The sequence below is a fragment of the Ascaphus truei genome, chromosome 1 (assembly GCF_040206685.1).
Source record: "Ascaphus truei isolate aAscTru1 chromosome 1, aAscTru1.hap1, whole genome shotgun sequence".
NCBI classification, from domain to species: Eukaryota; Metazoa; Chordata; class Amphibia; order Anura; family Ascaphidae; genus Ascaphus; species Ascaphus truei.
In genome coordinates this window covers 76,610,659-76,638,057 of record NC_134483.1, presented here as the reverse complement: position 1 = coordinate 76,638,057, position 27,399 = coordinate 76,610,659, and the positions used below count along the sequence as shown (strand labels likewise).

At 43.1% G+C, this 27,399-nt stretch overlaps 1 protein-coding gene across 1 annotated transcript in view; it reads right to left on the bottom strand.

The window, feature by feature from the left end:
• Positions 1 to 27,399, bottom strand: part of ZSWIM6 (zinc finger SWIM-type containing 6) — a 110,179-nt gene that overhangs the window by 40,886 nt on the left and 41,894 nt on the right. Inside the window, exons 3-4 of the mRNA XM_075589781.1 lie at positions 11,530 to 11,678; positions 2,028 to 2,178 (exon numbers count right to left, since the gene is read on the bottom strand). Of these exons, the coding sequence (XP_075445896.1) occupies positions 2,028 to 2,178; positions 11,530 to 11,678 (300 nt within the window). The remainder of the gene's footprint in view (positions 1 to 2,027; positions 2,179 to 11,529; positions 11,679 to 27,399) is intronic.

Here is a 27,399-nt window from a genome sequence, read left to right as displayed (position 1 = left end):
CCCCCAGTTGAAATACTTTTTTTTAGATTCCATATTCTGCCTCACAGTAATATTTAATGTCTGCCACATCGCAGACCAATAGGAAGCTGGAAAGACTGCAGCTTCCAATTGGATGACTGCGGCCATCATGTTTAGAGAATCAGGAAGTGTGCAGGCAACAAAAACTGCCAGTATCTCAAGATTCGTTAAGGAGGAGTGGGGGGAGAAGGGGGAGGAGTGTGGGGGCTCAGTGCAAAAGGGAGGGGAAAATAGCACAGTACCTAGCCCCAGAGGACACTCAGTTTGGATACTTTAAATATAAAAACAAAACAATTTTAATTTTATGCCGAGTTGCAGGGAAAAACAAAAACACGGTGGTTACCTTTTTACAAAAAAAAAAAAGCAGTTAATCGCTGTACACAGGATAATAAAGCTAGTTCGTCAGAGTCAGATGGACAATGAGGCGTTGCCTTCACTATAGTCATCTTTTCATGCAAGAAAAGAAACACATGGAAGGTCAATGATTCCCTAGATATGTCCTTATCAACAAATCACAAACATTACTGTTCACTTGATCTATCCTGTGTTTACTGTTTGCGATTCCTTTTTCCAAATAAGAGCCAAACAGATTTGCAGTTTCAATTGCTCCACAAATGGAGGGGAATTTGGACAAGAACTAGCTGTTCTCCATTGCGTCAACATAGAAGAGAAAGCACATCACCAATCTAGACAGCTTTTTCTTAACTTCGTGTCTGGATCATAGGCGATTCCCATGGCTGCTTCTCCATGATCACAGGAAAGAGTGAACATAAAGTTCCTGTGTAATATGCCAAAATATCTTGCTTAACAATTGCTGCCAAGTTGGCTGCAAAAATGCTAATTATAATAGTAAACACATACAGGAGGATTAAATACAATACAAGAATCACAGTTCAAGCCAAAAAAGTAGAATAAAAATGGAATATGTGCCCAAAGAGTTTACAGTATAAGTGGTATGCTTGGAAATGTACAGACAGCCTAAATAAAACTAAACGTAGAGAATTGGAAAATCTGCGGTCATAACACGTATTGCTGTCTACTTCATGCAAGTCTGCTGAAGCAGTTTCAAGTATGTAAACCAGAGGTTTTTTTTTACCAACGGTTTAACCTTCATAATCAAACCTACACACCCTCCTACTGCTGTTATTTGGGAGACCATTTAGCATTTTGTATCTTGTGACTGCATATAAGAAGGGAATTAGTTTTTCTTGAAGTAGAGCATATAAAAAGCAAAGGGATACTAAAAAGCAGAGGAAGCAAATCGAACGTAAAGTAGTAAAAACCATCTAGCTCAACTTCTGTAGAGGTCATTATTCTTCGGGTAATCAATGCTATCTCCAGTCCATTTGGAAAAATAAACCCCAACAGATGCCCGACCGGGGACTGCAGTCACTCGGACTGCAACTTCCTGGACATGCTGCAAACGGAGGTTCCCCGAGGCGCCTGTCGGGTGTTTCAGCATTCTCTGATAGAAGAGATGGCATTAGTTGCTGGGACGATCCTCACCGCTATAGAAGTGCAGGCATCTATTTCATTTTTAACTAAAAGCAGTATTAACATGAAAATCCTATGTGTTTTTTTATAAATAAATTCATTGTGCAGTATTAGATAATACTTACTGCATTTACCCCACCCACCCCCTCTCCATTACTAAAACATGAAGGCATATGCTTTCTTGAGTCGCTTTAACAACCATTTAGAAAACCACAGCACTTTTCCACTTTTGAAACAGGCAGCCATATTCAGTACCTCGGGAAGCAGGAGATTTGCCGATCGACAGCTTGGATAATTACATTGACTTAAGGTATGCAACTGCTGCATCTATTTAAAATAAAAATTGCAAGTGGCAATGGCATCACAGTTATTTTAATTTAGTTACTATTGTAAACATAGAATCGTGGAGTAGGTGGAACTGTCCCTTTAGCATTTATACATGGGTTGTTAAAAGTAAGGAGACACTGCAGTGAAAAGCATGTAATTTCATATAAGACTACAGAAATTTTTTTTACCTAGTTCATCCCAGAGCTGCCTGTACTTGTCAGTCATTGCAGTGCCTTGTTGCCTCCACAGTGACAGCCGAGGATCAGCCATGAACTGCTCCGTTATTAACGTCAACATACGAGCTCCATTGGAGTCCCTCATCTTCAACATCTCCCGCACCTGACAAACAAAAAAAAAAGGTCTTCATAACAAATTTGAAGGGGGAAAAAATTATATATATTCAAAAGCCTTTGTGCTGATCATGTCGCCCTGACGCTTTACACCAACTCCACAGGATCGGACTTGTTTTGCAGAGGTCACAACTAACGACGTGCCAGTGTGTCACATGATCAAGATGTGGCCATTCGATTCCAATGGTCTGCCTTTCTACCAACTTCACTTGGGATGTGCAACCCTCATCATTAGAGGAAAAGAAGCCTGGTACTGATGCCAAGTTTGGTGCACTTATATCCAATGTCATTTCTGACATTTGATAACAGATCAGCCATGGAAATTAGCATTTACTGTGCAACTTCATTTGCTCTTTTAAACTTGTTTTCAATCTTAAAATGGCAAAACAGGGGAAATGTTAAATGGTTTAAAATAAAAAAAAAGTTCTGTAATATTAGATAGTGACTTAAGTCAACTCCTGCCATTTTTAATAGGTATGTATGTAGCACATGTATCTTTATTTATATAGCACCATTAATGTACATAACGCTTCACAGCAGTAATGCACGTGACAATCATAAATAACAAATACAAAACACATGAAGTCAGACATAAAAAGTAAAAGTAACATTTAGGAAAAGGAATCCCTGCTTCAAAGAGCTTACAATCTAATTGGTTGGTAGGAAGAATGTACAGAGACATTAGGATGGCGTTCTGGTAAGTGCATCTGCAAGGGGCCAAGGTTTATGTACAGTATTAGGTGTAAAGTATCAGCCACGGAGCTACTCATATGCTTCCTTAACAGGTGTGTTTTAAGGTGGATCAATAAGGTGCCACTCGGATATTGAGGGGAAGGGCATTCCAGAGGTGTGGGCCAATCAGTGAGAAAGTTTTAAGGTGGGAGAGGGCTTTAGATACAAAAAGGGGTAGAGTGAAGACATCCTTGAGCAGAAAGCAAGAGTCGGGATGGTGTATAATGAGAAATTAGGGCTGAGATGTAAGGAGGGGCAGAAGAGTGTAAAGCTTTAAAAGTGAGGAGAATTGAATGTGATACAGGATTTTATAGGAAGCTAGGAGAGGGATTTCAGCAGGGGAGACGTCGAGACAGATTTAGGAGAGAGTTTAGCGATTCTAGCAGCAGTGTTTAGGATAGATTGTAGGGGAGACAGGTGAGAGGCAGAAAGGCCAGACAGCAGGAGATTACAGTCGTCGAGACAGGAGAGAATGAGGGTCGGTCTCAGTTTTAGCAGTTCAACAGAGGAAAGAGCGTATCTTTGTAATATTGTGGAAGAATAGACAGGTTTTAGCTACCTTTTTAATGTGAGAGGAAAATGTGAGAGAAGACTTGTGTGACCCCTAGACAGCATGCTTGTGCTACTGGGTGAATGATGGCACTTACAACAGTAAATGTGGCAGGAGGTAGTAGGGTCAGGTTTGGGACGAAATGAGGAGCTCTGTTTCAGACATGTTAAGTTTAAGTTGGCGGAGGACCATGCAGGATGAAATAGCAGAGACATTCAGAAAATTCGGTCTGTACAGCAGGTGTAAGGTCAGGGAATATAATAAGATAAAATAAAATAAATATATACAACCAGATGGTATATGGCAGATCCAATGATGATCACCGCAGGTCGTGATCAGATATTTTATATCTGATCACGACCTGCAGAGATCATCATTGGCTCTGCCATATACCATCTGGTTGTATATATTTATTTTATCTTATATTCTTTGTGAGCACCAGTGATACATTTCTAGTTCCATTGCTACTATCTGGCCAGGGGTCAGAGTTGTATCCAGGCTACCCTTCATTCATGTATTTATGTATTATTATTTAATATATATTTTATATATATAATTTTTTATTAGCGCTACCTATTGTGTTTTATTTTAAAGTGTAAGGTCAGGGGTTGAAAATGTAAATGTGTGTCATCAGCATAGAGGCGATATTTGAACCCAGGAGATTGTAATTCACCTAGAGCAGGGGTGTGCAAACTGGGGGGCGCAGGATTTTTTTTTGGGGGGGGGGGAGGGAGGCAGAGGCCCCACACTCTTCAACCAAGGCATTTCAATTAAATGCCGGGGGATCACGCAAGGCCTCTGCAACTGAACTTACGGATGATGTTTTGCCGGCTTCAGATGACGCGTTGACATGGCAACGTGGCATCAAATGACGCTGTGGGGTCATGTAACGTCAAATGCCCCCACGGCATCATTTGACGCCGACAGGAAGGTAAGGGGGAGCGCAGCAACAGAAGTATGCACACTCCCTGACCTAGTGTCTGTAAAAAGACAAGAGAAGAAGCAAGAGAGACAAAGTACGATGGGAGAGGTAAGAGGAGATCCAGGATAGAGCTTTGTTACGAATACAAAGAGTATGGAGAATGTGAAGGAGAAGAGGGTGGTCCACAGTATCAAATGCTGCAGAGAGGTTGAGTAATATGAGCAGAGTATAATGACCTGTCTTTGGCAGCATGGAGATCTTTAATTATTTTAGTGAGGGCTGTTTCAGTGGAGTGAGCAGTGCGGAAGCCAGATTGTAGAGTGTTTAGGAGAGAACAGGTGTTGAGAAAATGGAGCAAGCGACAACATACAAGACAGGTGTTCAGAGGCAAAAATCAGAAGGGAGACAGGACGATAGTTAAAAAAAAAAGACAGGTAGGGTCAAGCTCGCCGTTTTAGTAATGATATAACTGAAAAGATAAGGAACCCATAATGGTAATGTGTGATCAATCAGTAACAATACCCTATTTCTCACCACCACTCCTCCGAGGGGAATTTTACATTTTTTAACCAATTAATGTGTAATTATATTTGTAATAACACTTTTTTGTTTTTGCTGCTCACTATTTCCCTGATGGGGATCTGGCTATTGGCTAAAAGGAGAATCTAATTGTTAATAATGGTAATAGTGGGGTGCTTTGAACTCATCTCTTGGGTTCCCTCTGTACTGTATATATCATTTACCTTGCTTGCACCTACCTTTATACTCAGGACACAGAACATATATAGGTGAGCAGTCATATCTATTGATTTTGGATTATAGTAGGAGCAAGAAGTTTTAGGAGATGAGAGGGAATGGGATCAAGAGGCCAGGTGGTAAAGGGAGAAGAGGAGATCAGCTACGACACATCCTCCTGTGTGACAGCAGAAAGAGTATACAACAAAGCAGGGGAGTTAGGAAGAAGTGTAGGATGGGAAGAGGATACAGAGGGGATGTTCTGACATATGGATTCCACCTTCTGTGTGTGTTGATCAGTGAAGAAAAGTAGGTTTGTTTAGCTTGAGAGGGCAGAGTTGAAACAGGATAGCATAAATTTGTAGTGAAGGAAGTCTGCGAGAGAGAGATTTCCTCCAGAGGCGTTCAAAGGAACGAGTGCTGGAACGCAGCATGTGCGTGGAAATTTAGCTAGGGTCTGTGGTTAGAAGGGCGAGAACGGCAGATCGAAAGCAGAGCATATATATCGAGAGGATCGGGCAAAGTTGTAGTTCCTGACCAGGTTGTCAGGGTCTGGAAAAGAGGGAGGAGCGTAAAGTGGAATCAAAAGCTTTTGGGTTAATAGAGTGCAGGTCTCTGCAGAAACGAGGGGTACATTGGGGTGGAGAAGGGGAGAAGTGAGAGAAAATGAGATGAGGTGATGGTCAGAGGGGAAGGCGGGGGGGGAAAGGGAGAAATCAGAGAAAAGTTTAGTGAAAACCAGATCGTGGCCATCCTTGTGGGTACTGGCTGCAGTCCACTGTTGAAGGCCAAGAGAAGAGAGGTTAGAGAGAAATTGAGAAGTCCAAGGGAGAGAGGGGTCAATCTGGCAGTTAAAATACTCAAGGAGAAGAACAGGGGAGTTTGAGGAGAGAAAGAAAGACTTCAAAGTGAGGCAGAAAGACAGAAGGGGGGTGAGTAATAGATGACCACCACGTGGACGAGGAGAGAAAAGCTGGACAATGTGAGCATCAAAGGAGGGACAAGCAGGAGATGCAAAGCAATGTACTGAGCATCTTTTGATTTCTATAGCTGGTTTTAGCACGTCACCAGCGATGCAAGATCTTTGCACCACTTTCCTGTTTGCCGAGAATATTGGCAACAAATTATCAGTTAGAACTGTAAACTAATCGTTAGGCAATGTTACCTTTGTACCGCAACAGCTACCATATATCTTGATATTACTCTGACTGAAGGATTGATGGAGACTGAAAGGTGACGATTATCTTAAGGGGGGTGGTGTGTGTGTGTGTGTGTGTGTGTGTGTGTGTGTGTGTGTGTGTGTATATATATATATATATATAAAATCAGCTTGTTTGATGAAACGCGTAGGGCTAGGTGTGCTGTGGATATCCTAGCGTCATTCTGTGACCTGCTTGTCACCCCTACACTAAGTGTGTGACGTCAGCTGCCGTTCCGCCACATCCGGCATCCCCGGTGGGAACTATAGTCATCTGGTGGTGTGTTCCCAAGGAAGGAGTTCGTGGAGAGCCTGATGTCGTGAGTCCCTGCTAGACGGTTACTCACGGGGGCTAGATCGGATCCGGTGGAGTTGCAGAGGAGCGGATGTTTGCTGTTATTTGGAGCATGAGTATAATCTCATAAACTGCATTTTTATCTTCTATGTTTGTGAGTTCGATTTATGAGCTTTTTTGGGAAATTAAATTATTTTTGCACAGTAATGCACTAGGATTGGTGTGTGTGTGTGTGTCATACATACATACACACTTAGTTAAGTTATGGTGGGTAAAAAAAAGTGACAAAAACCCTCCGCAGCAAAGCATATAGCAAATGGAAATATTCCTGTATGCTCATTTGCACACAGCACTTCCACTGCAGCAAGGGATTCTGGGAAATGACATGCAAATGCAGTGGAAGTGCTGTGTGCTGGGTGATTATGGTGAAAGGCGGGGTTGCAGACCTGTCTAAGACATGCAAATGAGCATACAGGAATATTTCCATTTGAGATAGAGAGATAGATAGAGAGATATGGATATAGATATAGATATATATATATATATACACACATATACACATATACAGTGCACTTCTGTGTAAGGCGCATGCCGCTAATGAAAAGATTGGCTATACATGTGAGAAAAAAAAAAAGGAAAGTGAATCCCTGCGCATCTCCCATTGGGCCAACAATAAATGGGGAAAAATATACATAGTGAAACCCAAGTTTGTAAGACAAAGGAGACTTTTGGTAACATCCTTTGATCAAATAATGACAAGCCTGCTAACCAATGTCATCGTAAGTCCATTATCTTAGGCACACATCAGGATTTTTACAGATTTATAACAGGATCACTAAACGAATGCCAGCTTAGGTAAATTTGTATAATTATATACATTAACACATGCTTTACATAAAGAAAACATAGGGGATATAGTATTGCTTCTTTAAGGGTGATTCAATTATGGGAGGGTAGACATCTGAACAAACAAGTGGTAGTCTTATTTATCAGATAGGTCGATTGATACATTTGAGTTTTTCGAAAAGTGGCCTTTAAAAAAAAAGTCTAAATTGTATGGCAGAGAACATGGGTTGCAACAGAAAATGATCAGAAGTACAAAAAATTGATCACACGCCATAATACAATAGGGCCACTTAGAATATTGGAAGCAATGGCAGTTTGGTCCTACCACATATTGTGACAGCCGACGCACAAACATTTGTGCCATCTCCAGAAAAATAACCAAAACCATGTTGTCAAAATCAAGAGGCGTAGTTCAGAAACCGCACATTTTGACAGTGTCAAAGTACTAGTTCCAAACTACATACAAACACAAAATAAGTGTCCCTGGCGCTAATGTGATCAATCCAAGATACCGTGATCCAACAAAGACAGTCTGTGATACAGGGCTTCTTCTGGATGGGTTGATGGACTGGTTGATAAAAGTTCCAGATGGGAAGGGTGTCCTTAATGTGAAGTCCTCACTGATTCTGAAATAACAGAAGCAAAGGGCACACCAATTGCGCAGTACGTAACAGCAACAAGTCCCTGTCTAGAACTACAGAACCCTACTTACAGAATAAAAACTTGTCAATCCAGGGGAGAGAATCTGTACACACTTCCCGTCTACATACGACTTCCCACGGACCCCACGTGGTCTGGCGTGTGGAACCTTCCCTCAATTGGCGATGGTGCTCGTGGATGTTATCAATGCAGCACCCAATGTAAGGGGTAAGTTGCAAAACTCACGGATGCCGTCTGCAACTTGATAGTACCCCAGTCCGCAACAGAGAGACTCACTGACCGCGACACCCGCTACCGGCAAGTCGGGTGACGTCAGCGATAAAGGAAGCTCTCCTGGCGTCAGGAACTACGGATGCCGGATCAGCTCAAATCACTAAGCTCCTCCTCCCTACGTGTTTCATGACTCTACATCACTTCCTCAGGGGTGTGCCCTTTGTTTCTGTTATTTCAGAATCAGTGAGGACTTCACATTAAGGACACCCTTCCCATCTGGAACTTTTATCAACCAGTCAATCAACCCATCCAGAAGAAGACCTGTATCACAGACTGTCTTTGTTGGATCACGGTATCTTGGACTGATCACATTAGCGCCGGGGACACTTATTTTGTGTTTGTATATTGTGTTATCAGATTTGGAATGATCTGTTATTTGTTGTTCCCCTAGGCTGCTTTTCTATCACTATTCAATTTATGGTTGATATTATTATTATTCACATAATTTTACACATTTAAGTGTAGGTTAGCGCTTATAGTGGGTTTCTATTCGTTTGTTTGTTTACTAGTTCCAAACTGTAGCACACATTGCATATGTTGTGTTATTTGCCACGGTGCTTTTCCAGTTAGGCTTTTTAGGCACAAAATCCAAGGGATTATTCATTCAACAGCGCTGATCGGGGTACTATTGCTCAGAAACTCCAATAAGTTTCCATGTGATAGTTCCAAATCTGTGGTTATTAAACTGTGATGGGGACTAAACGCTGCACAAAAGTAACCATACACTGACCCCGATTTAAAAACTATTCACTGCCAGGGAGGCCAGAAATGTGAATAGCAATCTACTGCAGCTCTCCATGCAGCGACAGAGAAAAGAAAAAAAAGTGTATAGGGTAGTTCTGCTAGAAAAGCTGCCCATTATGCACATTTATCACTTGGCGTATTGGTTAATTGACAGAGCTTTTATGAGAGAATGCAAGATGGGAGAAAAAAAAATGAACCAGAGACACTGCACTGAGGGGGCTTAATGAGGGACACTTATGTGATGCATTTGAACTCTGTGTACTTCAAGGAATGAGCCATTTCATAATTTAGAGCCTTATTCCTTACAGTGCGATACAGATCTGCCAATCAAGTTGTGCTGGGATTGGCTTTTCAGGTTTCCAGTGTAGTTCTAAGCAGACATATTGGTCACAGGAAAAAATAAAGTACATTATTGGTAAGTAAAAACGACCAAAAACATTTGCGAAGTTTCAAGAGATCCTAAACTGGTAGCAATGCCGCTCCAAAGTGTTGTTCTTGCACCTTCAAGCAACCACAACAGCCTCCAATGATGCAGTAAAAAAAAAAAAAAAAAAAAGTGCGTTATTTATACAGTGATAAACCCCACGCCTTGCCGTCTCAATGGACCACTGAGATCAGAGCCGCGTTTCCACTCCAACCGGCTTCCCATGGAGAGCAGTTTGGTGAAGCGTTTGGTTCGTGTTGACATCCCTCGAGGGGGAGTGTACAATTAGCACAGCCTGGTTGCACGCACCAAGTGACATCACCCCGCCAGACTGCTCTACGCGGGAAGAGAAACGCAGCGCTGATCTCAATAATCCAACAAGATGCAAAGGGGAGCCCACAAGCACCGGCAACCTCAGGCATTAATTACCACTTCCCTTTGAGTGCATGGATTGTGTGATTTTATAAGTAACTTTTTTACTGGGCCATTAGAGGCTGTTGCACTCCATTTCAGATACTTCCGACTAACAAATGTAGGCTTTATTACAGCAATCCTTTTGTTTTGTGCTGCAGTACTGTGGAGTGATCTGCTTTTTTTTAGGGCCGTAACACATCCCAGCATAGGTAGGGCTCCTGTCTTAAGTCTTTAAACTGGCTGAGGTTTAATTACTAATTGACCGAGTTGCTGAGTGCATTATAATTTGCAGAAGTCAGAATTGTACCACCGGTCCCCACTGAGCAGAAACTGGCCATGTCCAGTTATTTAATTATTGCCTAATGGTGGAAGGAGAAATTACAATTAACATGAACTTTATATAGATGCCAATTATTTGGATCTGTTTAAATTTTTCTTCTATCATCTTTAAAGTAACATTTTCACTTTAACACGAAAGCCAAGTTTAAAAAGGTTTTTATGCTTCTGAACATTTTATTCCATTATCTGCCAATTCCTGTTCTTTGCATAATTGTTTCAAAGAAATAATGGTAGTCATTAGCCAAAGCAAAAAAAAAAACAAAAGAAAAAAAAAGTCTGGATTAAGAATTCACCCCCATTTACAGTTTACGAACAGTGCTTGGGTAAATTAGATCTAGATCGCAAGAACACTTCCATGCACTGGGTTATTATGAAGACATTAAAGCACCAATATGCGCCACGCTTCCCGAGTATGTTAATATTCCCTTACAAGAATTCTTCTCTAGGAGACACATGGCCTCTGGGGTCAGCCTCACTGGCAGCCATTAGAAAGCAGTGACATTGAGATGACATTGCAGCTTCTGACAGGGTGACCCAAAAGCCATCTGTCTTTCCTTGCAAGTATTGGCAATTATATATCGTCCGGGGAACATATTTATTAGCTAATAAATATCCCTTGATTTAGGAGTGCCTGTCCTTTTATGCATGTGTGCGCGTGTCTATATATACACACATACACACATCTATATTACAAGGCAGTAAACCTACAGAATATGCCAGTGCTCATGGTTCACTTTGGTGCTCGTAGTTAACTCCCCTTCATTAGGAAGCATTTACTAGGAAAAGTGACCTGGCACCATCATGCTGAATGGGTAAATCCCCAAAGACTCGTGTGATCTGTAGGATTTTAATATTAGGTAAGAGGTTATATGCCACTTTACTTTGTCTCATGTAAAATAATTCCGATGCGATCATTAGTCACAGATAAGTAGCACAAATAACCCAAATTTCACATGAACCAATTCATATGAAACAAAAATGTGCAATTGATTTTAGAGAAGCCTAAAAATGACAAGCTGTATAGCATAAGCAGATCTCCAAAATGTTCAAGGCAAGTACAGGGAAAATACCAAATCACTTCAAACATCTGAGGTCTGTGGAGGTAGATGCAATGACTGAATTTCAGAACCACTTCTAATGTACCAAATGTGAGCTCTAACAATGCAAGTGCACAGACACTGCCACTGGGCCACGTGCACCATCCATACCTTTGCAAAAAGCAAGTTGAGCTGCTTCCCTGATCCATGGTAACCACCCTGGGAGAGGAATAGTTTGACCTGTTCCTGGACCTGCTCTTCATCTAAGTGCCAGCAGTTTTCATCGTCTATGCTTGCACCGGCTGTTGGGTCTGGAGCACCTGCACAGGTTAAAGGAAGTCACGTGTTACTGTGCATATATAGATTTATTAAAGCGATGTAATCTGCAGTCTCAGGACAAGTGTGCAAAGCTTGAATTATACTTTAACCAAATATGACAAAATGCCACATCATTCACCCATTGTGCACACAATGCATTAGGCTGGGGCCTTGGTGCCGCAGACCGTGCGGAGGCGTCCGCACACTGAGCGATCAGACTGCCTTAAGGCAGTGATCGCGTCCATGTGGCGAGTGGGCGCACGGAAGCGGGAGGGGGCACTCGTTGCACAAGAAATCAGTTGAAACCGATTTCTTGGCGCGACAGGCCGGTCACGTGAGGGCGAACCTGCTCCCTGACTGCCCTAGGCCCGCCCCCCACGGCCAGGGAAAGCACTTGCTTAACTCGCCACCGCGCAGGCGAAGGCACCATGGCCCCAGCCTTAGGGTTTCTCTCAAACAACTTATTTTACATAGCAATTGGTGAGGCTAATCTAGTACATGGTGCCACTGATGAAGCTCAAGTCATGTATCCCATTTTTACAATGGTGCATTTCTTTGGAAATTTACATTAACCATCTAGCTTTCTGTACCCATACAAAAAAAAAAAAAAATCTTGTTTTGAGGCTTATGCCTCGCTACACTAGGTGAATAGTGAAGAAATTACATACATAGTTTATCCGCAGCCACAAACAGCTGTCGGATTGCGAATCCAATGTGAATTCGCGGCAGTGAGCATCGGATAATTCGTTCGCCGGATAGAGTGTGTGTGTGTGTGTGTGTGTGTGTGTGTGTGTGTGTGTGTGTGTGTGTGTCTAGTGCTCGCTTTTTTTTTTAATTACAATAAATCTGCAAGCACATTTTAGTGCTAGAAAGTTTTTTGTTTTTTTTCTCCACAGAAACTTGAGGCTTTGAAGTGAAATGAATATGTTGTACTGCAGGATAGGACCCAGTGCAGTGTCCCCATTATCAAATGGGAACCCTTGCAGTGTCCATGCTGCTGTTGGTCATTCTTTACTGAACTGCATAGGTTCAAATGACCGCACACCGGCACAACAGCTCTTTAAAAACAGCTAGGCTTGCACTCCTACCAGGAAAAGCAACCCACTGAACTAGGCAAAGCAGCTGTTAACTTATGTCTCTAAACTTACATGGTATCTTTATTAAAAAAAATTTTTTAAAGAGTCATTACTGACAGAGGTAAACAAATGTAAATCTATCCCAAGTAACTAATGCTGAACAGTGCTCCCTCATAATACATGAAGATGAATGGCTATATTGTAGCCAAACTCCATTCCTAGTTTGTCATCTTCAGAGCAGAAACACCACAACCAACAAAATGTCTTACATTTGAACTCTTTTAGCAGTAGAGGGACAAAGCAAGCTGGTATATAGACAATTAGATTAATAGAGTGTGGCGGATATAAATAATTGATATAAACAGGTTCAAAACTACTTGGGCGTGTCTTGCCTAAAAAATAAATAACTAGCCTAGAATCATTAATGGCACGACATTCATTGCCTTACACTTTGCACGTGTTCTTATGCTTTGTATGGTGCGCGTCAATTCTTAAAGCATTTCACATGTATGAACAGGTTTGAACATGCATTTTTTACACCAGGGGTGGCCAGCTCCAGTCTTCAAGGGCCACCAACAGGTCAGATTTACAGGATATCCCGGCTTCATCTTAGGTGGCTCAGTCAATGACTGACACCTGTGCTGAAGCAGGGATATCCAGCAAATCTGGCCGGTTAGTGGCCCTTGAAGACTGGAGTTGGCCGCACCGTCTTACACCAACAGAAAGAAAAACGGACCCACACACTGCACAACCACTGGCGCAGAGACGCACTCGTTATTTTGTGTGTCTGTTTTACAATAATCAAGTATAGTGACGCTTTAAACTAACCAGTGTTTCCATCGCAAAAAATAAAAAGTTGCTGCAAACTAGCATTGCCTAAATATTTGTCTATTTGATTACATTTGAAATATTTGCAAATACACAGTCCCCTCCCCAAAGGAAAATCCAGGGCTTCTAAATCTTGAATAAAATATATGTCAAGATACTGGTCTCCTGCAAAGGAAATGTACCAAATAAAATCCAACGCCGAGTGTGTATAATACATATATATATATGAGAGAGAAAGCCTTCGTATAACACATTTCTCATTATTAATGATTAGATTGAGCACAGAGTGCATCCCTGGTACTTAGGAAAATTTATGTTTTTTCCTCCCCACCCCTTTCCCAAATCTTTCTAGCACAATCCAGTTGTTTGCCAACATCTTTGAACAAAAACGCCAATATAATTTCCTTCCCCAAGTTCGCTCCATACTACCCTGATTGTAAGCTCTTCAGGGCAGAGAGACCTTTCCCAGCACACTAACATCTGAAGAACTTATTCCCATTATCTATTACAACCCCCGTTCGATTCACCTATGCCTGCTGTGAGGCGACATTGTACATGGATGGTGCTACACAAATAAAGTTCTACATACATCCCAACAAAAAAGTAAAGAAAGGCCTATTTGTGAGTGCCATGTTTCTTTTTGTTGGTTGGATTATTAGGATTTAATAAAGGCTTTAACAATGTTTCTACAGCACACCTGTGACAGCACAACCTAAAATCGCTCCATCAAATACCTAAGCAGTGAGCTCAGGAGCCTGAAGGTAGCCTCATGACTAAACAAAGAGCTACTGTTCAACCAAACAAGCAGCTCCTCTTTTTGAGCAATTAGGACATTCTTTGAGCCTTATTAGTTCCCCCTTAGCCATCAGAAAATATAAGTCATAAGTTGGGCGAAAAATCATTGCACCAGCCTATGGCAGATATTTAAAATACAGATTGCTACATTCGTAGCACATTTTACAATTTATGGTTAGTGTTACCTGCGGACTCCCAGAATCTCTCCCCCACTACTTCTCTTGTATATTTTTTCTAATCTACATTACCTCTATGGTCTTGCAAAAAAAGACAAGATTAAGCTTAATGTACAAACCCCAACAATGTGAACGGATGCCAAGAGCCCTGGCATCCAGGTACTGTATGAACACAAGAATGCTAGTGATTATGCCATTTGTACTGACCAGTGTAGATCAATGTCTCGCTATGGATTGGGAACCTAGAAAACAATCTTTACTAAAACCTGGATATTAACAGCATTCCTTGTAAGCATAGCATGGGACTTTCTGCTCAGTGTCCCTCGTCTCAATACCTTGGGAAATATATAGACTGATTACTGCCCTATTAAATGTAAAAGCGTTGTCAGTATTGTGACTATACTTAACTAGTGATTAGTAAGACCCAAATTACCTAGTGTAACAAAGACCTGTATTTTTTTTAATTGACCAGAACCTAGAAGTGACATTTTGCCATCAATTTGAAACTTGCATTTATTTTTATTTTTTCAAAACACGCCTTTAATTTTGGTCACTTCATCCCTTCTATTGGAATTAGAGTTCTCTTCTAGGACTTGCCACATACTGATCCACTTAAATATAATTGGGGGGTTTCCATGGAGCATGCATTGGGGCATACACAGCCCTACTCTACAGGGGTGGGCTTACCCACCACGCCAATTAATTCACTACCAAGAGAATTCAATGATGCCTTGTTTTAGGAAAGAAAATTGCATTTACTCTCGCTGTGGTTATCTTTCTGCTATACTGGAACCACAGGGGGAAAACTAAAAATAGTGCTCTGTGTCGATTAATGGTAAAATAACCCTTTTTCATGTACAACTAGGAAAAATGTAAATTGGTTTTAAAACCAAGCAATGTGATTATTCCAAATGATACATTATTCTTAGCAAACATGATACGTTTTTAATTTTGAAAAGCTTTCAATATCATACTCTAAAACCAACAGCCAATTAAACCATGGAGTCATTAGGTATAACAAGTTCAATTAGCAACACTGAAAACAACTGCAGGTCTGCAGCTAACTGGAAATATGAACACAAATATCAGAACTGAAGACTGCTTGAGAACATCCAAGTACAAGGTAAGGCTGCGCTTATACAGCCGGCGACCGATGACGTCACCTGTCGCCATTGCGACGAGTTGTATTTGGAAGTTTGTTGCTGGATGAAGTTATAAAAAAAAAAAAAAAAAAAAAATTGGAGGGCAGAGGCATGGAGAAGCTTTTGATTGGCCGCAAGGGGAGACCGTCGCCGAAATTTAAAAAAAATAAAAAATCAAATATCAGTAACTTCCAGATTTCTGGTAGCACTGTTGCTCCGTCGCCTGCACTATAAGCGCACACGACGGCGACAACGCATTTGTTTTGCCGCAACGGCGCCTACAAACAAAAAGCCAACTGCAAGCTTTGTTAACCAGCATACACCGTGTATAATGAAAAAACTCACCATGTATTGTGATCCAAAAATGCATAATGCATTAAAAGTAGGTCTATTCTAAACTTAAACACTCACTCCTAATTATCAGCGTTTATATTTCGTTACGATAAAAATCCCAATGCTTGTCCATACAACATCTTTAGTGCTTAATGAAGGATTTAAAAAGACATTTAATAGCTCTTCAAATTCAGCCTGAAGCCTTATTTTGAAAAGAACAAATATAGAATATATACCCTTTGAGAAAGTCACCCGTGAGTGACGAAACGCGTCAGGGAGCGTCATCACGTAGGACGCATAGACACTACGTCATCACGGAGCGCAGGAGTAGACCGATCCAAGCGCTAACACCCTAGAGGCTTGTTAGCAAGGAGCTACACTTCACGATCTTTGGAACGTGTTGCAGCACTATCCACCTGCCCTGGACATCTGTTAGGACTGTGGCTTATCCCGTTCGTGATCGGGGGTTCCCCAAGAACGAAGCGCAGCTACTGGATGGTGGTGATTATTATCATGAAATGCTTTTTTACTCTGTACCTCTGTTACATACTCTGTTACCTGTTACACCTGCATTTGAGCGCTTCAGCTATTTTCTACACTCCTAAAACTTAGTACAGGCATACCCCGTTTTACGCACACTCGCAATTACGTACATTTTTTTAAATTGCACCTTACCCCCTCTGTACGTACATGTGCTTCGCGAGTACGGACAGCAGGGGGCGGCGTGTGCGTGTTGCGGCGGTGTGCCCTCTTCCTCTCCCCAGCTCTTCCTTTACCCGGCTCCCCCAGCTCTTCCTTTACCCGGCTCCCCCAGCTCTTCCTTTACCCGGCTCCCCCAGCTCTTCCTTTACCCGGCTCCCTCAGCTCTTCCGATCAACCCTCCGTCTCCCCGGCTCTTCCTTCACCTGGCTCCCCCAGCTCTTCCTTTACCCGGCTCCCTCAGCTCTTCCGTTCCCCGGCTCTTCCGATCAACCCCCTCCCTCTCCCCGGCTCTTCCGATCCCCTTCCCCTCTCCCTGGCTATTCCGATCACCCACCCCCCCCTCTCCCCGGCTCTTCCGATCACCCCCCCGGTTCTTCCGATCCCTCCCCCCGGTTCTTCCGATCCCTCCCCCGAACCCGCTCAGAGCCGCGCTCTAGCGTGCGTGTGCCGCCTCTGACTGCCATGCTTCTGCCGCCCGCAATCTGCACGCTGGTTGAGGTAGGGGAAGAAAGGGACGAGGGACATGCAGGTGTGGTGTGATGTGAGGGACATGCAGGTGGGGGGTGATGTGTGAGGGACATGCAGGTGGGGGGTGATGTGTGAGGGACATGCAGGTGGGGGGTGATGTGTGGGACATGCAGGTGGGGGGTAATGTGAGGGACATGCAGGTGGGGGGTGATGTGAGGGACATGCAGGTGGGGGGTGATGTGAGGGACATGCAGGTGGGGGGTGATGTGAGGGACATGCAGGTGGGGGGTGATGTGAGGGACATGCAGGTGGGGGGTGATGTAAGGGACATGCAGGTGGGGGGTATGATGTGAGGTACATGCAGGGGGGGGATGATGTGAGGTACATGCAGGGGGGGGATGATATGAGGGACATGCAGGGGGGGGATGATATGAGGGACATGCAGGGGGGGGGGATGATATGAGGGACATGCAGGGGATGATATGAGGGACATGCAGGGAGGGATATGAGGGACATGCAGGGAGGGATATGAGGGACATGCAGGGAGGGATATGAGGGACATGCAGGGGGGGGATATGAGGGACATGCAGGGGGGGGATGATATGAGGGACATGCAGGGGGGGATGATATGAGGGACATGCAGGTGGGGTGTGATATGAGGGACATGCAGGGGGGGATGTGATATGAGGGACATGCAGGGGGGATGATATGAGGGACATGCAGGGGGTGATGATATGAGGGACATGCAGGTGGGGTGTGATATGAGGGACATGCAGGGGGGGGATGTGATATGAGGGACATGCAGGGGGGGATGATATGAGGGAGATGCAGGGGGGTGATATGAGGGAGATGCAGGGGGGTGATATGAGGGAGATGCAGGGGGGTGATATGAGGGAGATGCAGTGGGGGGTGATATGAGGGAGATGCAGGGGAGGGTGATATGAGGGAGATGCAGGGGAGGGTGATATGAGGGAGATGCAGGGGAGGGTGATATGAGGGAGATGCAGGGGAGGGTGATATGAGGGAGATGCAGGGGAGGGTGATATGAGGGGTGCTGGAGAACATATGATTTTACCCGTGCGGCACCATTTTTAAAAAATATTTATTGGGGGGGGGGGGGGGGGTCTTTTAAAAATGTATTGGCGAGGGTATTTTTAATATGTATTGGCGGGGGCATTTTTAATATGTATTTAGCGGGGGCATTTTTAATATGTATTGGCGGGGTGGGGTTACATGTATTTAGCGGGATGATTTTTTTTGGTATGTATTTTGTGGGGGCACTAGTAAGAAAAAATCAGCTGACATTAAAGATTTTCTTTCTATAAAGCCTACTGTATTTATTTTGGTTACAAATGCATTATTTACATCAGTTATGCATATATATGATGTCTGCAGTGCAATACATGTATCGTAAAGTGGAAAAAAGTAGTGCTTCACTTTAAGTACATTTTCACTTTACATACATGCTCCGGTCCCATTGCGTATGTTAAAGCGGGGTATGCCTGTACTCATTATGGCGACCAGTTTCAAGTGTCTACACAAGATATTTGATATAAAGATGTATACTATATAGTTCAGTATTTATCTTACAATTTCCTAAACAAACCTGCACAACTAATCTCTTCCCCCACAAAAAATAATTATATAGGTCTTGCGTTGTCCCCTTCAAATAGCCCTCAAGTGCTTGTGTCACCCACTATACACGGGAAATTAAATTACTAAAATCTATTTCTCATATGATGCTGGCAAAATAATCTCAGGAACAATTGCATGCCAAAAAGGTAGTCTTCATAGTATTACATAATATATACAATAAAAAAAAAAAAAAAAAGAAGGGCTGGGGCCTTCGCCCGTGCGGAGACTGAATATCTATATCCAAATTTTTATTTTGTTGACAGCCCCAACTAAAGATTAAGACCAGGGCGCAGGTCTACAAACATGGCTGGCCGATATTGCTTTCTATTGGCGGTGGATAAAGCCCTGTCCCCAGTGGCCATCTTGTTGTCCCAAGTACCCTAGTGGAATTCTGGATCCTTAGTTTTATCCGAGACAGGGGTGGGGTTGCAGGTGCTCGATCCCAGGAGTGTCAGACCCTCCCAGGCGAGAAAATTATGCGTTTAAATCCCCAAAGAAAATGAACTCTGTCAGGTCTCTATTTCTGATCTAGCCCTGCTGGTAAATGTAGACCAGGAAAAAAGTGTGCAATCTAATAGGACAAGGCATCCGAGACGTGTCCAAAGCCAGCTTGTACTAGAGCGGAGCAACATGCTCATCAAATCATACCAACACCTTACCGGCAACACCTCGCCTAAGCTTAACCATTGGTCTGATGGAATTGCTGCTCCGTAGAAAGAAGTTAAGAGCTTTCAAATTTGTCTGAGAACCCAATGGCTTCACCAGAATCAGTTAACGAGACTAAAAGGGAGTGTTCTATAAAGTCCAAACAGCCCATACATGCTGGCTACTGAGATCTTTGAGGTGTGGGTCTGTTAAGGAAAATATTCTTACAGAAACAAAACACTGGAGTAATTCATCAGCTGGATTTACTAAATAGTAGGATGCAAGCTATACCCAGGGGTATACTCACATAAAAGAAAGAATATTACAAAAGATATATTCAGCTTACAGGGGAGTAACATACATTTATGGCATCGGATTGGATAGAGCAGTGCATGTGTGATGCATGCTGGTGTCTGACTGGAGGGTGGAATGTGCATCTTGTAATAAAAAGAACATGTGCAGAGATGTGGGCGCAACAGATTGGCTATCGTAGAAAATATGTGAGGGACATGTGCAAAGAGGGGTGGGCAACATTTGGTGGTTTAAAAATGAAGTACTGGGTGCAAAAAAAATAAAGTAACACCCTAAAATATATATATATATTTTTTTTTTACAGACATAGCAAAGTATATTTTGCACTCTTTAAAGGGCCGTTCACAAATCACCCTCAGTTCCATCTTGGGTTTCCCTCCCTAGGTGGGTATCAGGGGCTCCACAGAGCTGAATAGCATTACTTTCAGCCCCGAAGGACCCCCGTTATACCCAAAAGGCTTCCTACAGTGTCATGACAGTATCCTCCACTAATGGAGAAACAAAATGGAAGTCTTCTGCTGCAGATGTAAGAACCCGGATGTACGGGCAACACCTAGGTAGGAGAACGCCACGTCGGAAATTAACAGGCATTTAACATGGAATGGGGCCTTCAATGCAACATTGAGACCGAACATGCCAGTGTGATTTAATATTGTCTTTATTATTATCTGTGAACACCAAACATTCCAAGAAAGTATGGCTCAAGTAGAAACTAAACCCAAATAGGGCTGGAGATAAATCTAAAAAAACTAAAGTTTTACAAGGTCATACCCCAATGGTGACCACAGGCAACAAGCACTAAATGTCAAAGTACTTTGCTCGAGAAAAAAAAAAAAAAAAAGTCAATACATTTTCGATAATGGGTTTGAATATATTACAAAAAATAACCAAGAGTGACTAAAGTGACCACCATGGCAGACTCACTGAAAAGAATGTATCCCACACGTAAATACCTATAGGACTGTAAAGTCCATAAGGGCACAGAAAGGTATTTAAAAATAAATTTTAAAAAAACATGTATTTATCAATCTCATTATCACCATGTGACAGCTGGTGAGGGAGTAGCGGGAGTCCTTATCTTCACGTGAAGAGCGCACAGCATAGAAGCCACATCCCATAAAGATACCAGAGTCTATTCAAAACTGAACGTTTAGGATTCGGTCCCAGTCAGCACTGTGGCACGTGTGCTCGGCAGGGGGGGGCGGCGCGATCTGCGGTCTTCCAGGGAGATTGCGACGGGAGGGGGCGTGGTGGGGGTTTTGCGGGGTGTGGCCATGACCTTACACGGCTGGTTCGCCCTCATTGGGTCTGGCCACGCCTCTGTCGCAAATTCTAAACCAATTTCATGGAGTTTAAAAAACCTGACAGTATGGCGCGGCTGCACCTTCAGCGGGAAGGTGTGTACTGGGCCCAGCCCAATTGAGGGGCGGTGCTTATACGCACAGCGCACGCCTCGTAGCAGTCACTGGGACCGCAGCCTTACTCGACACATGGTGGTAATAAGATCAATAAGGAGCCAATACATGTTCTATCAACTGCTGCATCAATAATGTATTTCCTGATGTTTGCAAACAGGTTTGTAAAATGTATTTATTCTTATGGAGGACTAGCATATATTGAGGTTTTAATTTTTGCACCATGTTCTAGCCCAGGGATGCACAAACTTTCCCCGTGCACACCCCTGCCTGATCTCCTGTGCCCCGCCCCCCCCCCCCCCACCCGGCGTCAAATGACACGTTGCCGTGATTTAAATTAAAATGCCTGGGGAGAGCATGGAACCTCTATAACTGCCCCTTAACCCCCCCCCCCCCCCACAGATTGCAAATCTCTATTCTAGACCATATTATACAGTTTATATTCTTCCTATTAGGTATTCCACGCAGGATATACTATTGACTTAATCCGCTGGCTGTTGTAACTCATGGTTTGGAATACATTTTAGAGAATGGTTTTGAATATATTTGTGTTATACTTTTGTTTAAAATAATTTGTAGTTTTACAGCATATGTTAAAATGATATCTTACAGCAGCATTCAATTACAGTTGCATAGGATAACCTCTACATATCTGCATCTAACATTTCTTGCTTCCAATAATCAGCCGATACACAAGTGCGGTGTTAGTGATCCTCCTGGTCGATCCAAGCAACCAAGCAATATCATTGCGGTCTATTAGACTTAGATAGGGGGACGGAGAGAAACAAAACCACCACCACACAACAACCAACAGCACCCACAAAAAAAAAAATTCTATTGAGACTCATGGGGAAGAGGGTGGTTGTGGGGGTATCAGACAGGGAGGCTGGGGGGGATGAAAGAGGGTAGGGTCCCTCGTCTCCCCAGCACCCATTAGGCGTTTATTTTCTTCTGATTATTTTAGTGTTCGATCCATGGTTCATGTTCTACAGAAGGTATCCGTCGATTGCTTCATAAAAGCAGTTAAATTTCTCCATGGACATAACTTCGTTATCCATTTCTCTACTGTGCGTCTGGACGGTGGAGCCATTTTCTTCCATGAGGCTGCGATTGAGCACCTGGCTGCTGTCAATATGAATCCGGGACTTCTGGGTATATTTGTCCAAGTCTGTCTGGGGTTAGGTACCAGTGGAATAGGATTTTATATATGTTTTCCTTTGTCGTGGTGCAGATTGACATTTTAGCCGCGTACTCCCATATAATCTTCCCACACATCTGTCTATAGTGACCTGTAGATCTTTGGCCCATTTAAGCATGTAATTATGGTTTCCTGACACCTCTATACCAAGGTACATTTTCGTTATCAGCCCTTTCAGATGTACTCCCTTTTGACAGTAGGACTCAAAGCTGGTGATCTCAGGAAAGGCTGTATTATGTGAGATTTTGCTCACAACATTTTGTAACTGAAGGTATTTGATTATATTCAGGTCAGGGGCCTCATACTTGCTGCATAAGTCCTGAAAGCCAAGAAACTTCCATTTACCCAGGTGGTCTGCAACTTTCCATATATTTTTTTTATTACATTGGTCGAACTGCCGTGGCTCACATCCCGGTGGGAAATCCAGGTTATGGAAAGGAGGCATCAATTGGGATGGTGATGAGGAGAGTTTGTATTTTCCTTTGGTTCTATTCCAGATGGTCCATGTGCATCCCATCAGGACCAATTTTAATCTTTTTACATCTGAGTCCTGTCCTACAAGGGACCACAGGGAGTTTGCTAGCGGGGTACACCCTGAATAATGAGATTCAATACCTGCAAAACAGCCTCAGGTCAGCATTCCAGACCACTGCCTGTCTCAACTGGGCAGCCTGATAATATTTTATTATATATATGGGACCCCCATGCATCCCCTTGCTCTCGACGCCAACATGACTGATCTTGCCGTCTGCACCAAATTTGCCATATAAAATTGGAATATTAGCCGCTGCAGGTTTTTAAACTCTGGTATTGGGAGAGTCTGGAAGTGGTATAACAGTCTAGGGAGAATGTTCATTTTAATTGATATTATCCTTCCAATCCAAGAGATCTGGTCTTTGCTCCAGCTTTGTAGGTCTTTCTTAATCTGATTAAATTGTTTGTAGCAATTTAATTTCTCGTGACAGGAGGTTCAAATTTAGGGCTTTTCATTTGTCATTTTATAGCCCGAGATTCTGCCAAATTCTGTTAGTACGGATTGGAGGTTGGGCAAGGTTATTTGGGGGTTTGATGATATTATATCATCAACAAATAGGAATATTTTGTAATCTGTCACCTATGGTGATACCTTGGATTTCTGGATTGTTTCTAATATTTGAGGCGAGGGGTTCTATTGACAGCGCTAAGAGAAGGGGAGACAGGGGGCAGCCCTGTCTGGTGCCGTTTTTGATTTTAATTGAATCTCCGTTGTTTCCCGGGAGTTTGACCGAGGTTGTAGGACTCTGAGATAGGGCTCTGACACTCTAAAAAATGGGCCCCACAAATCCAAATTTTTGCATTGTTTTATCTTAAAAAAAAAAATAATAATAAAAAAAAAATAGTCAATTTATTCTATCGAATGCCTTCGTGTCAAGTCTCAACAAGGCCGCCTTAATACGGTGAGATGCACATACTCAATATCAATTATTTAACGGGTATTGTCTGAGGCCTGCCTACCAGTGATAAACCTCAACTGGTCTATATGGATCTAGGCTAAACCTTATTTGCAAGGATTTTACTATTGATCTTAAGATCCGTATTTAGTAGGGATATTGGGCGGTAGCTGCCACACTGGAGCAGGTCCCAACCTTTGTGAATTCTGGCTCTCTTTGCTGTGGCCATGGGCGCTGGGATCCGTTCCCCCTACAAGAGTGAGTTAAACAACTCAAGCAAACATGGAGCAAGAATTGGGAGAAACTTCTTGTAGTATATGTTTGTGAGTCAGTCTGGCCCCGGGAATTTTGCTGCCTCTATTAGTTCCAGTTGTGTTATTTTATTATTTAAGGCGTCTACCTCTGAGTCAGTTGGGGCAATTTGTCGTTTTCTAGGTATTGTAAAATCATGTCTATGCTAGAGGTTTTCTTCCCAGGGAGGCCTGGGTTGTATAGTTTCGTATAGAATTTGGTGGATTCGTGGGCTATGTCTCTCGTTATGAAGGATTTCACCATCTTTAACGTAGATATTTGTGATCTTGCCCATAACCCTCTAAGACTAAGGCCCCGGTCTCTCCGCTGTAACGCGCGCCCGCGCTTTTGGCGGCCCGTTCAGCCGATTCCCCGGTCTGCAGCTCACTGCAAAAGGAGAGACCGGGGGGGCGTGGCGGAGGAGTGACGGGGCGCGGCCATGACGTCACCCGGCAGGTTCGCCCTCATTGGCTGAACCGCCGGGGGGCGTGCCTAATCGCTCGACGCGAGTCCTGCTCTCAATTCTATTGAGAGCAGGAATAGCTCTCGCGCGAGCGCTGCGGCCCCCCCTCGCAGCGGGCCCGGCGCCATTGCGGGGAGGGCTCTCGTGCGCGCAGCGTCCGCCACAGCGGACACTGTAGTAGGCAGCAGGGGCAAGGCCTTAGTCTGTTAACCAAGAATGTATCCCCCTTATTGCCTTTATCATAATAGCGCTGGTTGGTCCATTTAATGCTCTTTCCGTGTCCACTAATTAAATTGTCTTAATGTTAACCTAGCTGCTGTAAGGGATTTATGCAATCTTTTTGACGGGTTATATTTATGTTGTTGCTCTAGGCTTATTTTGTCTATTATACCTTTATAGGCTTTGAGCTCACTTTTTTCTCGTGAGACGTGATTGAGATGAAGTCACCTCGTATTGTCGCCTTATGGGCTTCCCATAATATCACGGGTGTTGATACAGTTCCCTTGTTGATTTGAAAATATTCTGTTAGTGACAGTTTCATTTTACTTTCTTTCGGGATAATTTAGTAGGGAATCATTAAGTTTCCACCAGAATATGTTGTGCTTATGGAAAGGGTATGTACGGTTCAGGTCAATTGGCAAATAGTCTGACCAAGTTATTGGACCTTTTGACAATTAGGGGTAATCTGGCCTTTAATAAAGGGGGTTATACCCAGCTAGTTACCCCTAATTCATGCGGGAAGAGAAAGAGTTAAGGTATAATATACTATGAGAGTCAGAGAAGACGGTCCAGAGATCCAATGCGGAGCACAGCTGTGTATAGAAAAACGGGGGCTAGACACCAGCAAAAAAACTATTTAAAAAAAAAAAAAAAAAAAAAAAAAAAAAAAACTTTATTCCATGGTGAGTGAGGGGTACAAAGAACACTGACGCGTTTCGGGAGACAATCCCTTTGTCAAAGAGTATGCTCGCGTCTGTCCGCGCTCCTAAATTTTCTATATAACCACTGTCCATTTATTCACTGATCCCCAATACTTGGGACTAGTTCCCTTCTACTTTGTATAATGTACTATGTTTATTTCAAAGCACTTTTATTCCCTGTGAATTCCCAAGTCTAGTTAAGCAGGTAAATGAGGTAAAGTGTTTTGTGATCTATGGGTAAGCACTGTGATGTAATTTGGGAGTCAGCCCTGCAAAGTGTTTAGGGGATTATGTGACTGTATGTACTAATTTCTCAGGTGGCAGACTTGTAATGGGATTTGCATGAGTACATTTGTATGGAGGGGCCTCTGATTTAAATCAGGTAAGGTTCCTGCAGATAAATGTGCATTGAGGATGAGCTGGGAGCTCCTGACTTCAAAGGGCATCCAGTGGCTTTTTTGCCAAGGTGTCTGGAGATATTCAGGGCTATCAAGCTGCAGAGCCATAAGGAGTGGGGATGGGCCAGATAACATTAAGTATCTGCCATCAACCCCTCCTATGGGTTAGACAATGCCCAGCCATTCAGCCCTAGACTTGGTGTTGCCAGGAAGGAGGAGGAGGGGGGGGGGGGGGGGGGGGAGGTGCACTCCTGCTTCCTCCCAGAGTTCCTTGCCTGTTTGTGATGGGAATTCAACCCTATAAAGAGGCAGGTTCCCCCAACACCAGAGTTGTAGAGTGTTCACTGTTCGTAGTTCGTGACTCTAATCCAGCAAGGAAGAATTGCTAGCCAGTGTTATTCTTGGATACTTCACCCTGTTATTTTACTGTAAGTGTTATTTTCAAGTGTTGTGTTACAGTGTTGTGTTTGCTCGATAGGGAATACATCTTCAGTTTATTTTATCATTTCGTCCTGTTCAATCAGTGCCCAGTATAAGCGGCGTGAATTAGGTCTCGTCTCCCGTGACAGACCTATATTCGATCCCAAGGATGAATGGAAGATATTCTTGGAGACCAAGAAGTAGTCTATTCTTGAATATGTTTGGTGCAGAAGAGAATAAAATGTGTAATCTCATTGGCCTGGATGCTGAGCTCTCCAAAATGTCAGTTAAAGAAAACTCTGTAAGTAGGTCCCTGAATTTTTTGCCTGTCTTAGACATGACCCAGTGTAGTTGGCTTATCTATTTCTGGCGGTCACCATATTCATGTCTCCAACTATCAGATGTTAAGTATTGGGGCTCTATTGTTTCCAATACCGTCTGCACTAGGCAAGGTTGGTTCTCATTTGGCACATATATGTTAGAGTGATGTTAGTGCCTGCGAGGGAGCCATGTATAAGAAATCTGCCCTCCGGATTTGCTACCCCTCTTTTCTTACTGCTGAATGATGAGTAATGTGCTTGTGGGAAAGGGTTTCTGAATGTGTCGGGGGGCTGCGGAAATTAAAATGTGTTTCCTGTAAGAAAATTATATCTCCTCCAGTTCTTTTGAATTCTAGGAGAGCCAGACTCCCTTTTTTTTTTATTTGACTGAAGGCCTTTGACATTGAGAAATTAACGAGAAGTGAGATTAGCCATGAATTAGAAGCGTAAAGTTGTGGAATTGTGATACCACCCACTTTCCCACAGTGGTAGTAGTCTTTATTTATAGCTGGCTCTAAGAAATTGGGACATGTGCCCTGTAGGGTTTTCTATTGGGTGTATAATGCATGGAAAGCCCAATACTATCATTAGGTTTGCCATCTGGGGCTGGAGAGGGAGGGGAACACAGAATGGTAAGAACATAAAAATCGACAAGGAAGGGCAGTGTACGTGTCTGGGTGTAATACCAGTCTTTCCAGAGACTGGAGAGGCGGGCCTAGTGCCCTGAAGAGACATCACCGGTCACAGGTATTTGTG